Below are 18186 nucleotides of genomic sequence, written 5' to 3' on the forward strand. Positions count from 1 at the left end.
CTCACTCACCGGATTCACCTACAAGTCAAGGGCTTGATGAATAGTCAACAAGTTGAATCAGGTGTTCTACCTCTGGAATAGTTCTAATACACGGAACGGCTGGGGGTCCCCGGGGAGAGGTTTGAGAACCCCTGCCCTACTGTGCAGGCAGCCTCGCTGAAAACTGAGAAAGCGACAGGATACAAATAGGCACTAATGATGATATTAAAGTTCAATCTATAGCCCTGGATACCACGACACTGCCAGTCAGCTCCCCCTGTGCCATCTGCTGGGTTATGTGACATCTGTGTTCTCCAAGAACACACTTCACACATACACACAATACTGTATTCCCAGCCCTGAAGAACGTTCAACTGTCTATGGCAACGTTTCCCAAACTCGGTCCTGGGGACTCCAAGGGGTACACGTTTTGGTTTATGTACCAGCACAACACAGCTGATTGAAATAATACAAGTTTGATGACGAGTTCATTATTTGAATCAGCTGTGTAGTGCTAGGGCAAAAAACTAAAAGTTCACCCATTTGGGGTCCCAAGGACCAAGTTTGGGAAACGCTGGTCTATGGGCCCTTGGCCATGAGCTTGTAGACATGAAAAACATTGGCATTTAAAGATCCAATCACCTGATTAAAATGGACCAGTGAAAATATGACTACTACTCATTCTAAACTTAACTCATGCTAATGACCCTAATTTGATGTAAGAAGAAAAACTCCAATACACATTGTATTTACCTCAATTCCCCCACAGATTGTTTCAAATAACTTGTAGCTTGGTCTTCCCCATTATGACTTTGCAAAGACACTTTGTTATGACATTAAAACCCAAACTTTGATGGCAAACTACATAAAGGGGTACCCTTCTTTTTCGCACGGTTTCAGACATGCCAAATTGCACTTGCACAAAGGGGCTTTTGTGATTGGTTAAGAGAGGAGTCACCTGCACAGGTGAAAAGAATTGGCAATCAAGACAATTGTAAACAATAAAAATATCAATCTTTATTTCTTTGACCTAGCATATCAAAGATAAACCATACTCTCATCATACTATAACAAATTACACAATAACTATACAACAATAAACATTGTATTAACTTTTGTCATTTATGTTATGTGAGCTACATTGCTGAATGAATAGTACTCTTGGTTTTGACCTCTGTCTATGAGTTTTTAGCTGAGTGATGAATAGTAGGGAAGATATGGGAGCTATAGATTGACTACACCGGGAATGCAAAACTGTCAGGGGAACTAAATATTATTTCAAGCTGTGTATATAGGCAACATATTCAACCTATCTGTAGTCCTAATCTGTATCATGTCCAAAACGACAGAATATAAATCTAGATTCATACAATTCCCTATAAATAAAGGGGAGACAATGCATGATGGCAAGCAAATACAACCAAAGAGGATCTCTGTAGATTTTCCATTCTCTCTGATACAACTACTCTCTGAGAACAACGGGAGTGTGTAGGCCGACTGGGAGTAGGCTATATGAATATCAAAACTCAATTAAAAAGTGAATACATAACAAGCATAAATACCTATTTATAAATCAATTCTATATATTTGCTTCTCTTTAAAACAGAAAGGACATTTATTTGGTTTAGAGAAAGGTCTGAGAGCATAGGGATGTCTGTTCCCTGCATCCCCACCATCCAGACAATAAACAATAATATAACACGGCAGTAAATGTAAAATGCACTATATGGATGAACATGACACGTTTAACAACATATGACATTGGCATATTGGTATAGACAGGATGGTTTGGCAAGAGGTCTTAAACATATGAAAACACAAAGGAAAAAGACAAAGGGATTTCAAAGCTGCTCCACACTGCATCGCTGCTTTTCGGGGCAGTGCAGATGTGTCCAAAAATATACAAAGAACCTAAACCCTACCTCCTAATATCTCCAATATCTAGACAACACTATACAGCACAACCCAGACGTAGACCAGGTCATTTTGACCAGGTCTTTCTAGTTTAACTAAAGTTTGATCTGCTAGACTTCAATAGCTGGTCTGTACACATCTGTATGTTAGAATACTGTGGCATCCCATCTCCCTAGGAAACATCTTGTACTGTTTACACAACAGCTCTGACCTACAACTACCTACACTAGAACTTCCAACTAACAGAAACTCTTTTGGCAGGTTATCATGTAAAAATAGTTATACACTTGATTTTGGAGTGTGTACAGTCCATATCAGCCAGTTAGGATGGGTGTGTGTGTGTGTGTGTGTGTGTGTCACGTGGTGTGTTTGCATGTGGTGTGTCACAGCCAGCCATTAAAGATAAAGATATATATGTATGCATGTATGTATGTATGTATGTATGTATGTATGTATGTATGTATGTATGTATGTATGTATGTATGTATGTATGTATGTATGTATGTATGTATGTATGTATGTATGTATGTAGATGGTCAGACGTCTACATCTCATGGGTCAGGACTTGGTGCTGTGCTGCCACCCCGTTGGCCTGCTGCGGGTTGGCCAGTGTGTTGGGTGGCTGGCCATTGGGCTGGGCGTTGGTCTCATTTAGCCTGCGGACGCGGTACACCTCGTAGTGGATACTACTGGTGATGTCCTTGATGTTCTGCATGTGGGTCCTGACAGAGAAGAAACAAAGATGGGATTTAGTGAGAAATGTTACCCAGAGAAACATCAAGCGTCATCAAAACACTGGTCAAACATAGTATCACCATCACTTAAAACCCAGTTAATACTCACCTGATGAGAAGGTCTCGCAGGTAGGCAAACTCACAGTGCGCAATGTTCTCAACTGCAAAAACAGAGTAAAGAAAATGAAATTGCATTCTATGGGATAAACAGCAAGTGTTTTCTGATTACAGTTACTCAAATAATATTCAATACAATAGCCACGTAGCATATATTTTGTGTATCAGGGTGTGCGTAACAAGTTAAATGCCATGTGCTATTCTACACTCTGCCACAAGATGGGAGTGTTGCGCCAAAGACAGGTCAAGGAAGCCCATTTAACTTGACATCTGCAGCAATTACCTTAAATCAAGATTACACTTTCCACTACAAGTAATTTAATACATCTCAGCTCCCTTGGCAAGTCAGACAGTTTAACAAACTCTCCATGTTTGAATGATCGATTATGTCAAGTCCACAAAATGAAAAAGGAGCGCTATTTATGTGAAATCGCAGCACAGGAAATTAAATTCCATTTCATCCCTCTTAAGGAGGGGCGGGGGAGAGGAGGGTGCTGCTGTGTAACCACCATAGTCTGTGGGTGGGTGTACTGATTCATGTGGCGGTGGGTCTCCCTTAATTTAAAACCAGGCTGGTTTTAAATGTTTCTCTGAATAACACTTTCCTCCACCCATTGCAAACAGGGGATTAACACGTCAAACACACAGAGACAGACACGTTGTATATGTTGCTGTATTGGCACCAGCCCTCTCTGACTTATGGAAGGAGAAGGAGGGGGAGGAAGAACGGTCGATAATGAGGAAGCGAGAATGACATTGGGGCAGTGGTAGAGGAAAAAGACAATGTAAGAGACGGCAGAAAGAGGAGAGAGGGAGAAAAAGTGAGAATGAGTAAGAAAATCAGCGAGAGAGAAAGAAAGAAAGAAAGAAAGAAAGGAGAGAGAAGGAGAAAGAGGAGGAGGAGAACGAGGTCCTGGCTATGAGAATCCTGGGCCCACAGGCCTCCCTCCTCTTGTGGCCTTGTTTATGATATCGGTGCAGACGTGCCCAGCAGCTTCCTCTCCGATTGCTCCCTCCCTCTTCATCCTTTCCTCCCTTACTCCCTCCTTCCTTCCGCCTGAGCACACTGACTGCCTGGCTGGCTTAGAGTCATTGTTCCCTCAGCCAGGGGACAACCACATTACTCACTTATCACACCCGTGCTCCCAAACACACCTGTGTCTTAGAGTTCAATTACAGTCCATGGGTGTTTAAAGAACACCTTGACAGTTCCAGAACAGGAACTAAGTACTAGAAAGCTATGTATGCTAAGCTCTGGTTGGTTGGTTCTTTGAACAGACCTAACAGGAACAGAGGTCCAGAATAATAGTCTCTCTCTCTCTCTCTCTCTCTCTCTCTCTCTCTCTCTCTCTCTCTCTCTCTCTCTCTCTCTCTCTCTCTGTCTCTCTCTCTCTCTCTCTCTCTGTCTGTCTGTCTCTCTCTCTCTCTGTCTCTCTGTCTGTCTGTCTGTCTGTCTGTCTGTCTGTTCTCCTTGTCTGTGTGTCTGAAATCCCTTGAGTCACAGCCCAGAGAAACACGAGCTCATAGTCACAAAACACTCAATCATTTGGCTGGGATTTAAACATGTACTGGCAGCAGTAACATACGTATGCATGGTTACTGTACTGTGCAGTCCAGCCAGGTAAATCTGCTTCAACCCATTTTACATGACTAGTTTGACAGGGATAGTAATGGTTGTGTGTGTGTGTGTGTTGAATTACCTTCTATGGTTCCCCACTTTGTTTTTCTGCCCAGAAGCCTCTTTCCATTGACCTGGTACTCCTGGTCGCTCCCCACCACAGCAAATGGGATCATCTCCTGATGACACACACACACAGTTTAAGACCAACAATGCTTTGTAATGAATCCATGCGTCAGTGGGGTGTGTGTGTGTGTGTGTGATTCTGCATGCGTTTACACACTGTAAACCCACCCTGATCTTATCATTGATCATCCTGTCATCAGCGTCCTCGTCAAACTCTTCCTGAGGGTAGACGTCGATCCCGTTGGCTCGCAGTGCTTCCCTGATCTGCACAAACAGAAAACAGAAACAGGTCACAATCTGACACCAGGTTGCAGTGTTACATCAATGTACTGTAGAACAGCAGTCAGGGCAAAACAATGGCCGTTTCCACCTCGTGTCATCTACCAAGTCATCCTGGTAGTCCTGGAGGTGGAGGAGTGCGTGTCCTGCCCAGTACATCACACACCAAAGCCTTTCACTCACCACCAGGGGAAAGCCCGGGGGAAGGGAAGCTGAGACTTGTATCACGTCAGAATCCAGCGACAGTAAATAAGCCTACTCATTCTTCCAACTCAACTTTCACTGGCTGACTGCCAACAATAAAAAGATAAATTATTCATGCAGATAGCCAGATTGTTAGACCAGTATGAGGTCAACGTGACTGAAAATATAACAGAATAGGAAATGACTGACCTCAATTCTAGAGTAGCTCACTCCGAGTCCACCGTAAACACAGCTAAGGCTGGCGTTGACGTTTTAAATGATCTTTAATGTTCCTTAACATGGAGAGTTCATGTGGAGGTTAACCACTATTACACAAATATACAGCCAGACACTCAGGTTTACAAAATGTCCGCCTTCTTCTTCTTCTATGTCTTTATAATGGCTGGAACACTGACAAGAGATGAGAATGACAGGCTTCTTCTGCCAGCGGTGATGGCCTTTAAATGAATGACCGTTCCGCTCACAATTACTACTTTGACAGTTTCCACTTGGTCGATGGTGAACAGGTTTTCTAAATTTCTCTGTTTATACTTCTGGGAAAGTTTAAACTTGTAACTTTCTCAGTCTTAGGCCTATATTATAAGCCTACAACAGTCGGGGGAATGAGACCAGAGCACGCACGCACGCCCGCATCGAACTGTGGACACAGAGGTTAAAACAATAAAAAGCTCTCTGGTTCCCTTTGCATGAATGTCAACTGCTGCAGGGAACAGAGAACAAGGAAGAAACGTCAAAAAAAAAATGTAAGATCACAATCCCAGGGTCGTACATGGCCCAGTCCGTGCAGCCAACCAAAACAAGCTGGTTACAAGCCCCAGAGCTTCCATCTCGCCTGCCCTTGTTCTCATTGGCCGTTGTCGGGGAAAACGGTAGCCAAGTCGCCCAGCGTGTTTCCTCCTCCAGAATTAATAAAGTTCTGTCTATGGATGCCAGAGAGGGGGAGACGAGCGTCCCTCGAGTGTGTATGTGTGCGCGCGCATGTTCTTTTCTGCTGCCAGGCTGACCACCAAACACACACTGGAGCAGGGGGGGGGGGGCTTTTAAAACTAAGCCAAGCAGGTCATTGAGGCCTGTGTATCCTGGTATGGTGCAACTTTCAAGAGAAAGCAGGAAGAGAAAGCAGCAACGCAGAATTCCATCAAATTCTAAATCAGCAGAGATGGCCTCTATACCATAGACACGAGTCATCAACAGAAAGGGCTGCGCTTTCTTTCATGGAGGAGTCGCTACTGACAGACCTCCACTAGACAGCCTCTACCGAGCAGCTACCAGACAGCCTCTGCCGAGCAGCTACCAGACAGCCTCTGCCGAGCAGCTACCAGACATCCTCTGCCAGACAGCCTCTGCCGAGCAGCTACCAGACAGCCTCTGCCGAGCAGCTACCAGGCAGCCTCTGCCAGACAGCCTCTGCCGAGCAGCTACCAGACAGCCTCTGCCGAGCAGCTACCAGACAGCCTCTGCCAGACAGCCTCTGCCGAGCAGCTACCAGACAGCCTCTGCCAGACAGCCTCTGCCGAGCAGCTACCAGACAGCCTCTGCCGAGCAGCTACCAGACAGCCTCTGCCGAGCAGCTACCAGACAGCCTCTGCCGAGCAGCTACCAGACAGCCTCTGCCGAGCAGCTACCAGACAGCCTCTGCCGAGCAGCTACCAGACAGCCTCTACCAGACAGCCTCTACCGAGCAGCTACCAGACAGCCTCTACCAAGTGCTGCATAAACCTTACTCTAAATTCTGTTGGGGAACTCCCCATCTGAGGTCCTGTGTGGTTTCTCCATCTCCTGTACCCAGTAGCTTATTGCTAATAAGAGACTAGCCTGCTACAGTAAACTGGCATCTGTGCAGACGTCAGCTGCCTCGGAGGTTTACAGAACGCTGCAATACTGTAAATAAATCACTTCTTAAAATGATCCTTTCTGGCTAAAAACATCCGTTAAGTTTTCCAGGGTTTCATACCGCTACTCCCCAGACTGGGCAGAGTACAGTAGTTTATCCAGATGGCTGCTGTTTGTAATGCCTGGCATGGCTTCATACGGGCCTGTGTGTGATCTTACCCTCTCGTTACCCTGTGTGTGATCTTACCCTCTCGTTACCCTGTTTTTACCCTGCTGTAAAGGCCCAGGTCAGGTTGTTGTAATGCAAAAGGGACTAGTTTAAAAGCAAATCTACAGATCAATGTCATAGGTTTTTTATGTACACAAACGTGCATGTATACACGTCACACACACACGTGCGTGCACACAACTTACCGTCTGTTTGAAGAAGTCCCTCTCCTCCAGGGTGAGTGTGTCTGCCTTAGCGATGACAGGGACTATGTTGACCACTTTACTCAGACGACTCATAAACTCCACATCCAGAGGCCTCAGACTGGAGAGAGACAACATGGAGGGAGAAAGATGTTAATATGATAACTTCAAGAGTAAAGGAGATCTTTTCTGATCAAATCAAACTTTATTTGCCACATGCGCAGAATACAACAGGTGTAGTAGACCTTAGTGAAATGCTTACTTACAAGCCCTTAACCAACAATGCGTTAAGAAGTTAAGAAGAAAAATGTATTAAGTAAAAAATAGATGAGTAGAAAGATGTTAAATAAAAGTAACAAATAATTAAACAGCAGCAGTAAAATAACAATAGCGAGGCTATATACAGGGGATACCCGTACAGAGTCAATGTGCGGGGGCACCGGTTAGTCAAGGTAATTGAGGTAATATGTACATGTAGGTAGAGTTAAAGTGACTATGCATAGATAATAAACAAAGAGTAGCATGCATCGTAAAAGAGGGGTCTGGGTAGCCCTTTGATTAGCTGTTCAGGAGTGTTATGGCTTGGGGATAGAAGCTGTTAAGAAGCGTTTTGGACTTGCACTCCCGTACCTCTTGCCGTGCGGTAGCAGAGAGAACAGTCTATGACTAGGGTGGCTGGCGTCTTTGACAATTTATAAGGCCTTCCTCTGACACCGCCTGGTATAGAGGTCCTGGATGGCGGGAAGCTTGTCCCCACGCACTACCCTCTGTAGTGCCTTGTGTTCCGAGGCTGAGCGGTTGCCATACCAGGCAGCAATGCAACCAGTTCAGGATGCTCTCGATGGTGCAGCTGTAGAACCTTTTGAGGATCTCAGGACCCATGCCAAATCTTTTCAGTCTCCTGAGGGGGAATAGGCTTTGTCGTGCCCTCTTCACAACTGTCTTGGTGTGTTTGGACCATGATAGTTTGTTGGTGATGTGGACACCAAGGAACTTGAGGTTCTCAACCTGCAGCCCTGTCGATGAGAATGGGGGCGTGCTCGGTCCTCCTTTTCCAGTAGTCCACAATCATCTCCTTGGTCTTGATCACATTGAGGGAGAGGTTGTTGTCCTGGCACCACACTGCCAGTTCTCTGACCTCCTCCCTATAGGCTGTCTCATTGTTGTTGGTGATCAGGCCTACCACTGTTGTGTCATCTGCAAACTTAATGATGGTGTTGGAGTCATGCCTGGCCATGCAGTCATGAGTGAACAGGGAGTACAGGAGGGGACTGAGCACGCACCCATGAGGGGCACCCGTGTTGAGGATCAGCGTGGCGGATTACCTACCCTTACCACCTGGGGGCAGCCTGTCAGGAAGTCCAGGATCCAGTTGCAGATGGAGGTGTTTAGTCCCAGGGTACTTAGCTTAGTGATGAGCTTTGAGGGCACTATTGTGTTGAACGCTGAGCTGTAGTCAATGAATAGCATTCTCACATAATTGTTCCTTTTGTCCAGGTGTGAAAGGGCAGTGTGGAGCGCAATAGAGATTACATATTCTGTGGATCTGTTGGGGCAGTATGCAAATTGGAGTGGGTCTAGAGTTTCTTGGATAATGGTATTGATGTGAGCCATGACCAGCCTTTCAAAGCACTTCATGGCTACAGACGTGAGAGCTACGGGTCGGTAGTCATTTAGGCAGGTTACCTTAGTGTTGGGCACAGGGACTATGGTGGTCTGCTTGAAACATGTTGGTATTACAGACTCTGTCAGGGACAGGTTGAAAATGTCAGTGAAGACACTTGCCAGTTGGTCAGCGCATGCTCGGAGTACACGTCCTGGTAATCCGTCTGGCCCCACAGCCTAGTGTATGTCGACCTGTTTAAAGGTCTTACTCACATCGGCTACGGAGAGTGTGATCACACAGTCGTCTGGAACACTGATGCTCTCATGTTACTTGCCTCGAAGCGAGCATAGAAGTAATTTAGCTTGTTTGGTATGCTCGTGACACTGGGCAGCTTGCGGCTGTGCTTCCCTTTGTAGTCTGTAATAGTTTGCAAGCCCTGCCACATCCGACGAGCTTCGGTGCCGGTGTAGTACGATTCAACCTTAATCCTGTATTGATGCTTTGCCTGTTTGATGGTTCGTTGGAGGGCATAGCAGGTTCTCTTATAAGCTTCCGGGTTACAGTCCTGCTCCTTGAAAGCGGCAGCTATACCCTTTAGCGCAGTGCAGATGTTGCCTGTAATCCATGGCTTCTGGTTGGGGTATGTACGTACAGTCACTGTGGGAACAACTTCATCAATGCACTTATTGATGATGCCAGTGACTGATGTGGTGTACTCCTCAATGACATCACAAGAATCCCGGAACATGTTCCAGTCTGTGCTAGCAAAACAGTCCTGTAGCTTAGCTTGGTAGGTTATATTGTAATGCAGCACTGTGGCATAATTGCAAACATGTCCAAAACTTTTATTCAATCACAACGGACATATGATAAAGCAGTTGTGATGTTATGAGACAGATATACCACTAGGGGGCAATGATGGTCCATTGTCTATTATTTTCTGAACGATGACAATGCGATTGTGCAGCAGTGTGCCAGTATTTCAGCATCTCAAATTTAAAAGACAAATCTTTCCAAGGTTTAACACAAAATGGTTAAGAACTGAAACTGATATAAGCCTGCATATATAAAGGTCCGCTCAAGATTTGTCATGGATGGCAGTTTTAGGAGGTAAAATGTGGGGATAATGCAATTGAATACATATCTATATTGAGCATCATGTGATGAGAGATATTGTCCTCAGCTGACCCCTCACACAAAGCTTGTGCATCCTACTCCCAAATTGTCAAGTCTTCGAGCTTCTCTACTCTCCTCCTATAAACCTCTCTTCCCCATCTCTTTCTGTCCTGCATACACTCTCCTATCTGTTCTCTATCAGAGGGGAATGCATGAGAATGTTCAGGCTATAGCTAGTCTGGCAGGACCTCTGGTTGTTCTGTGTGTCTACATTCTGAAATACACAGTTTCACATTCATTTATTCAACATTGAAAATATGAATATCTAAACACTACCCTTTTTGATGTTGTTCCTTTTAAGACTCATCGTTGGGAACACTACTCTCTACAAGTACATCACATTTACAGAGTGGGCTCTCTGCTCATTCTGAATTTCTGAAAATTGTATGAGCACCACCATCGCTGGCCTGGCAGTGCCTCCTCCTCCTCCTTATACGCTCCCTCTCTTTTCCCCCCCAATCTCTTTTCACCCACTCTTTATTTTTCCCAAATCTCTTTCTTATGGTATCACCACTCTCTGCATGGCTGGCAGTAGTGCCTCTGGTTGTTCCCCTCTCCAGCTCCTCCTTCTGCTATCCTCTCCCCTCCAATTATCCCAGCCATGCTGGGTCACCCTGGTTCACAGACCTGGGGCAGCTGGAGTATAGAGGGGCCACCTCAGGAGAGAGGAGATGCATGCACACTGAACGGGGCGGGAACAGAACACTACACGTGTCAATATACGTCATACTACCCTCCAAGGGTGTCCGAGAGAGACCCACGTGACACGGTAAGAGAGAGAGCGAGGAGCGAGAGGGCGAGGAGCGAGAGAGGGGGAGACAGAGACCAACAGAGAGACAGAGAACAACACTTCATGGTAAAGGGAAAGAAAAAGGAGTGTGAGAGATCCCCCTCATAGGTCAATGATCCCTTGCTGCAGCTCTCCTTGGCTCCACCTATAATTTGATCTCCTGTCCCCTCAGGAATCGTGACCTCAGCTTTGTGGACTGTAAGTCAGGCACACATGTGTTTCAGGTGCATCAGTGGTATGTAGGCCTACTGTACACTGTACACAGGTCTGTAAATACATACCGTAGATGTTCGACTATGAAAATGTTCACACGCTTTGGAACAAATAGATGAGACCCGAGGTTCAAATTGACACACAGCACATGTGAATCACATATCGGTCGACACACACGCACATACCACAGATAGACATGCACATGTGCACACACACAACATAGCTATACTCCAGTTCTTCACTTAAATGGGAAATTATCAACAAAAAGGTCAACACACACAAAATGCACTCCTACACACTAAACATATGTACTGTACACAGAGAGACGCCATATGCTCAAATTCTCCACTTCAAAAAAGGAAATAGTCAACTTGGTAGCTGTGTCTGCAGAGGGAGGGCTGAGCGGTCACTGCTAACTCTCTGAAAGCAGTTCTGTGGTCAAAATGGAAGCAACCATGTAGAGGAAGGGGGGGTGACCGCACCGTGCACTGCTCTCTTCCCTCCACTTTCTCTGATGCCTTTAAAATCCCCTCACGGGTCAAGCGAGTCCAAGTGCAACGTTGCCTGGCGTAAACGTGGGATACCCTGGTAGTTCTCAAAGAAAGCATCCTTCATGGGGTAACAAGAGGACAGCCTAGAGGGAAGGAGTGCGGTCAACCATTCAGTCAACGACTGCTATGCACTTCCATTGACTACAGGTTCGACCAAAATGGCATCCTATTCCTGATATAGAGCACTACTTTTGGCCATAGCCCACAGAGCATAAGGTGCCATTTGGGACGCATCCTACGTCGATGGAAAACCGGTCGAGCTACTAAAAGAGACCTTGAAGCAAATTGCTGACACTTAAAGTACTCCTACTAACCCAAGGCCTAATACCTTCAAATTGAAGTTTGACAATAAAAAGAGCCACAACCATTGGGCTATAAAACTTGATGTCTCTGCTATTATTTGGTGATATGGGATACCAGTATTACTTAATATTCAGCCTAGTGTCCGTTACGGACATAATGGCACCAAAGCATGGAGCTGTCCTAGACACATGGGTGGGTTCATTCCCAAATGGCATCCTAATCCCTATGTAGTTCCCTACTTTTGACCAGAGACATAGGGGCCCTGGTCAATAGTAGTGGACTAAATAGGTAACAGGGGGTCATTTGTTACGAAGCCATGGCCTTGGCATGGTGTGTTAGTAATTGGTTCCAGGCTCTTGTAGCAGACCTCAACCATAGAGAAGTCATTTGTGAGAGCAGTGAAGAGGAGAGAAGAACGGGAGTTGGGAGAATAGTTCCAGAACTTTGAGCCAGGTTCAACCCACAGTCAGATCTATAGTGCTGTAAGAACACCAGGGTTTCATCCTTAGATTGTCCTGTAGAGGAGCATTGGCTACTCAACACATTATTAGTGTCTCTTCCCCCAGCCCCTGTCGTCCCATCTGCTTTTGCTGACAGTGTGTGTGTGTGTGTGTGTGTGTGTGTTTATGCATCCCTATGCCGGTTGCTTGTGTTCTCTAGCCCAGTGCCAGGTTGTAGCTTCAGCCCCACAGTGAGTGGTGGTGAGTGGAGGGGTAGGACTTCCTCGTTATGCTCCTGCTCTGAAGTCTCCTGGTGGCAGTAAAGAAGATCCTACTTACTGCTCCCCCCGTTCCCAGTCCTGATTAAGAGGTCCCTAGAGGGGACAGGTGCTTGGAAGTTTCCAAGAGAGCATGTTTGGGGGGGTGGGGCGCACTCGAGGTCAAGGGGGTGAGAGAGGGAGAGGATTGGCAGGGGAAGAGAGGCATTTTTGCTTTTGGGACGAGAGAGGACGAGGGAAAAAGCCTTGGCTCGTGCTTTGCGAAAGAGGGTCTGGACAATGCACTGACTGTAGAGCTGCCACATAGGCAGACACACACACACACACACACACACACACACACACACACACACACACACACACACACACACACACACACACACACACACTTTGCAGCTGTGGTGTCATAAGGAGGAGGTGAGAGTGTGCGTCAAACAGTGGGATCCACACACTCAATACACTCCAGAGAATAACTAGTGGACAAACAGCCACCTGGGTGTTTAAAACTATTCTGTTAGTAATGCAAACACGTCTAGAAGACTGCAGGACCTTGACAGAATCTTTACATGCTCTGAGACATCCTGAAGCCACTTAACGATTTCCCCGTCGATTAGAATAAAATGCTTTTAACTTTGCATGAATGTCTAGGATTTTGATGTTTATATTTCAGTTAGTTAATATGAAGTAATTCTCAAAAATGTACCATGGTCGCGGTTCCTGGTCAAATATACAAATGTATCCTAAACGCTTTGTCGTACATACATGGTCTTAGTCTCCATGGCACTCACTGTTTGCTTTCACAGTCTATACGATTGGGTACTATAGCATCTGCAGTCAAAGGGAGTCTTTGTGAAACCTGATTCCCAAAGCGATACCTCCGAGTCTCGGTGGACGAGATGACGTCTACAAGTGGTCGAAAGAAAAGGGGGGCAGTGTAGAGGAAGTGGTGAAGTCCCAGACAAACAGTGTGTGTGTGTGTGTGTGTGTGTGTGTGTGTGTGTGTGTGTGAGTGAGAGAGAGAGCGCGTGTGAGTGTCCATAACGCACCAGTGTCCAGTAGGTGGTATGAAGTACATGCAGCAGTGAACCCGTGAGTCTGGGATCCTCTTCTTCCTGTTGATGTTGATCTCCTCCTGCAGGTACTGCTCATACTGGTCATTGATGAACTTCATGATTGGCTGCCAGCTGTTGGGGGTGGGGGCACATGGGAAATGGAGTTCACAGACAGGCGACGACACAGTCATTCACTCTGTGGTAGGGATAAAAAAAAAACTACAACTCACCAGTTCTCGTTGTTGATGTGGTCCCCAAAGCCGGGAGTGTCGATTACCGTTAGTTTCATCCTCACGCCCTTCTCTTCGATATCTAGACAGAGAGACACAGGAGAAATCCATGACATGTATTACATTGTTAAATGTATACTGATTACCACAGATCCGTATGTGTGTATGCGTGTGTGGTGTGTGTGTGTTACCGTGACTGATGGACTTGATCTCGATGGTCTTGGGGATCCTCTCCTCGGGGGTGGACACCACAGACTTCCTGCTGACCTTAGACTTGAACAGGGTGTTCATCAGGGTTGACTTCCCCAGACCACTCTGACCTGTTAGAGACCAACATAGGGGGTGAACTCTAGGTCTGGACACACATAAAAACAGAGGGGCTTCTCCTCATCCGTGAGCCTCTTCTCACCTGTCGTGAATGTACAATAGCTTTCCTGACTCTTAACAGACCCCCTACACACAAGTTATGTGAAAGACGAGACAGACATTCCAGCCTGCTGTGGGGTCATTCCAGCCTGCTGTGGGGTCATTCCAGCCTGCTGTGGGGTCATTCCAGCCTGCTGTGGGGTCATTCCAGCCTGCTGTAGGGCTAGAGGACAGATGGACCGGCCACACACTCCTCACCAAGACCCAGATGAGGACTGGCCACCCCTCAGAGCCTGGTTCCTCTCTAGGTTTCTTCCTAGGTTCCTGCCTTTCTAGGGAGTTTTTCCTAGCCACCGTGCTTCTACATCTGCATTGCTTGCTGTTTGGGGTTTTAGTCTGGGTTGCTGTATAAGCACTTTGTGACAACTGCTGATGTAAAAAGAGCTTTATAAATACATTTGATTGATTCCTCTACCACCCCATAGGCCTCCATTAGCAGCAGGCCTGACAGTGGGCATCGGCAGCCCAGCCGTGCAGCTTAATTAACCTTTATGCATCGGGGACACTGCTGCGGTCTAAGGGGCTTTAGGGCTGGGATTAGGGTAATACATCTCACAGAGAGGCCTTACGAGTCTGATTTACATCTCCACTGACCTTTCACACAATGCCTTTAGAGAGGGACAGAGAGTGCTGCTGCTGTGTCAAACTCCCCCCCATGGGTGCACGTTTTGGTTTTTGCCCGAGCACATCACAGCTGATTGAAATAATCAACGTTTTATGACGGAGTTGGTTATTTGAATCAGCTGTGTAGTGCCAGGGCAAAAAACTCAATTGTGCACCCAGAGGGGGCCCCAGGACCGAGTTTGGGGGAGACGGTCATAGAGAGAGCCAAAACGGCCACTTCAAAAACCAATCAGAGTTAGGCATTTCTACAGTATTTCAACGACTTCACATCAAGTTTGACCCTGGATACTGTAGGTCATTGGATCAACTATATCCCTGTTTTTACAACCTTATCAAATGTCTTCTTTATCTTAAACCATCAGGGCTTGATGGACAGGTCCTATATCTATATACGGACAGATAGGGATGCATCAACAAGCAATAACACCACCCTCTATTCTAACCTGCCATTTATCATGTGATTCATGTCTCACACACCAATAGCCGCTATAACATGCATGCCCACTATTGCTCATGAACTATCCCATTCACTACAGGTCTGCCTTTCTCAGACGTTACCACTCCACTTCAAGTGGGCACACGTCTCTGATGTAGCGCTGACTGAATGCTGCTGCCCTTTGCCGAAAACAACTATGGGGATTGTGATGCATATCAATGACAGCGTGCCGACAAGAGAAAGATATAGCCTAGTCAGAGAATATGGAAGTCTGGCGTAAAAAAAAATGTATTGAATTGATCTTCCTATATGACGGCAATGAGAGAAAGTAATACTTTTATTTACAGCTAGTATGTATACAAAACACACTCCCGCAGGGCTCCTATACAAACATACTATGTGTGTGTGTGTGTGTGCCGCGCGCTCTACTCTACCACCATCCCCTCTGACAGCCACGCAAACACAGAGACATCTAAGCTGGGAAGAGAGACTCGAGGTCCTTCAACATGCTCTTTGTAGCTTCAATCACCGTGGTAAAGTATAGGTAACTGCCAAAATAAAGGAAACACCAACATAAAGTGTCTTAATAGGACGCTGGGCCACCACGAGTCAAACAGCTTCAATGCAACTTTGCATAGATTCTACAAGTGTATGGAACTCTATTGGAGGGATGCGACACCATTCTTCCATGAGAAATTCCATCATTTGGTGTTTTGTTGATGGAAAACGCCGTCTCTGGCGCCACTGTTCAATTCGGTTGAGATCTGGTGACTGAGACGCGTGCGAGCTGTGGTGAGCTGAGGGCAGAGTGGAGTGTGCTAGAGCTTGTCACCATTAATGGGCATCATTACTCCATCTCTCTGCCTGATGTGACAGGTTAAAGGAAATACTCATAGCCTGTTATACATTAAAAAGTATTAGTAAGTTCATAGTATGTGAGGATCTTAAAACATCTAAGGTTAAAAAGATTATGCATTCTGTATTAGTTGATAGAGATTGATAACATTCATATAATTGTGTTAAAAAGTTAAAATCCATCAAGCGTACAAAGGGTAAGAATTGTAAAAGGAATGTGTAAACGTTATATTGATTACTTTATTTTGTGGTGCCTAATTGAAGGGGAAAAGTGTTAATCTGTGATCTACTAAATTGCTCTGGTCTCCACCCAAGTTCGCGGGGAAATCGCGGTCTTTTCCTTATTGCAGTAAAAGTTCTCAGTGAGGAAACAATACCGTATCACTCTCGTGATTATTTCTCCCCTTTTTCAGGGGTGTAACACTGACAGCTTTCTTCTCTACTGAAGGATGCATGCCACTATGTGTAGTGTGTACCAATCTCAGGAGCACTCGGGGTAAGGGTTCCCCAATGGGGTTTCAAGAACAAGCACTCACTCCAGGCTCATTTCCCAATGACAGTTTGACTTTGAAAACATTTAAATGCAGTGTATAGAAAAGTCTCTCTCTCTCTCTCTGGGGATGGGTGGATGTAACAGATGTGATGTTGAGAACGTGTGTGTGTGTGTGTGTTTTCACGTGTGTTTAAAACCATTCACTCACATCCATGATCTCAAAAGGGTGTGTGTTGCGCGCGTGTGTGTTTTGCTTGTGCGTGTTCACCGTTCAACAGCACTCACCGACGATCATGATGTTGAGCTCAAAGCCCTGTTTCATTGCCTTCCTCCTCATCTGCTCCAGGATGGCATCGATGCCCACGTAGCTGAAGTCGCCAGCGCCATGTGAAGCTCCCTTGGCAGGGGGTTGCGGATGTGGCGGGGTGGACATGTTGCTGTGGCTCGGCTTGACCTCTGACCCTGATAATGAGAGAGAGAGATCAGTGTTCAGCATGGAACATTTTATATAGGAGAGTTCCATGCTGACAAACATCATGATAAATCTTTTCCATCTCACTCGTCACTGTAGCTGCTGATCAAGTAGATATCACGACAGTTCACTGAATCCCAGCTGGTTATATCAAACTGTACTGAACTCAAACTACACCGGACAAATGTAACTTATCAAAACTGATTCTACACAACGGTAGTGGCATGTTTGGTGAATAATATATGCTATGGGTATCACGGTTAACAACTCCACCTCACACAATAATTCAGACTCTTAACAAGAATCCAACTGTAGCCACAGGACAAGACACTCATACACCAACACAAAACATCGCATGAAATGACTCAGAACCCCCCCCCCTTACCCAACCGTCTTAAAATAGACAAACACGGATCCCCGAGGAATTAAACTGAGTGAGGCAGCCAACAACCTGTAGACTACAGCCCAATAAATTACACACAGAACAGCAGACAAAAACACGTCCGCTCCCAACGTCACAGAAATCTGAAGACGTACATGCGTGTGTTATGGTGAACAACGGTGGCAAGCTGCAGCTGTAAAGTGGATGTAGTACTCACAATATTTCAAACTACAAAAAAAAAAAAAAAAGGTACACAGACTCGTGTTGTAGAATAGTAGCAGTTACAAGTTACCACTCACCTGAGTGAGTGACTGGGAGGCAGGTAGATGGAAAGTGCAGTCTACAGTGAAGTAGACCTAAAACGGTTCAAAGTTGTAGAAGAGAAGGTATGACTGCCTGTTGTAGCAAGGCTAACTGACAAAGCGGTGTCTGGATGAGCCTACTGAACAGACAACAAGCTACTTTCAACTGACACACACACACACACACACACACACACACACACACACACACACACACACACACACACACACACACACACGTTAGCTCCGGTGTGGTGGGAGGAGACAGTTGGGTGTTTTTCCCTTTTGACAGCGTGCTGTGGCATCATCTACTGCTCGTGGTCTACAGACACTCCAAACCAC

General features: G+C 45.9%; 1 protein-coding gene across 9 annotated transcripts in view; it reads right to left on the minus strand.

The window, feature by feature from the left end:
• Positions 1-976: 976 nt before the first annotated feature.
• Positions 977-18186, minus strand: part of LOC106587157 (septin-9) — a 75902-nt gene continuing 58692 nt past the window's right edge. For 8 of the 9 annotated variants that reach the window (XM_014175253.2, XM_014175286.2, XM_014175258.2 and 5 more), the window contains 9 exons: positions 16974-17150; positions 14046-14174; positions 13855-13936; positions 13619-13756; positions 7219-7336; positions 4657-4752; positions 4445-4541; positions 2737-2788; positions 977-2615 (listed from right to left, as the gene is read on the minus strand). In XM_014175253.2, coding sequence (XP_014030728.2) covers positions 2438-2615; positions 2737-2788; positions 4445-4541; positions 4657-4752; positions 7219-7336; positions 13619-13756; positions 13855-13936; positions 14046-14174; positions 16974-17150 — 1067 coding nt within the window. In that variant the 3' untranslated portion in view covers positions 977-2437. Of the gene's footprint in view, positions 2616-2736; positions 2789-4444; positions 4542-4656; positions 4753-7218; positions 7337-13618; positions 13757-13854; positions 13937-14045; positions 14175-16973; positions 17151-17841; positions 18091-18186 lie in introns of those variants that run through there. The other variant, XM_014175306.2, reaches the window with a different exon arrangement.

Source organism: Salmo salar, chromosome ssa02, assembly GCF_905237065.1.
Source record: "Salmo salar chromosome ssa02, Ssal_v3.1, whole genome shotgun sequence".
Lineage (NCBI taxonomy): Eukaryota > Metazoa > Chordata > Actinopteri > Salmoniformes > Salmonidae > Salmo > Salmo salar.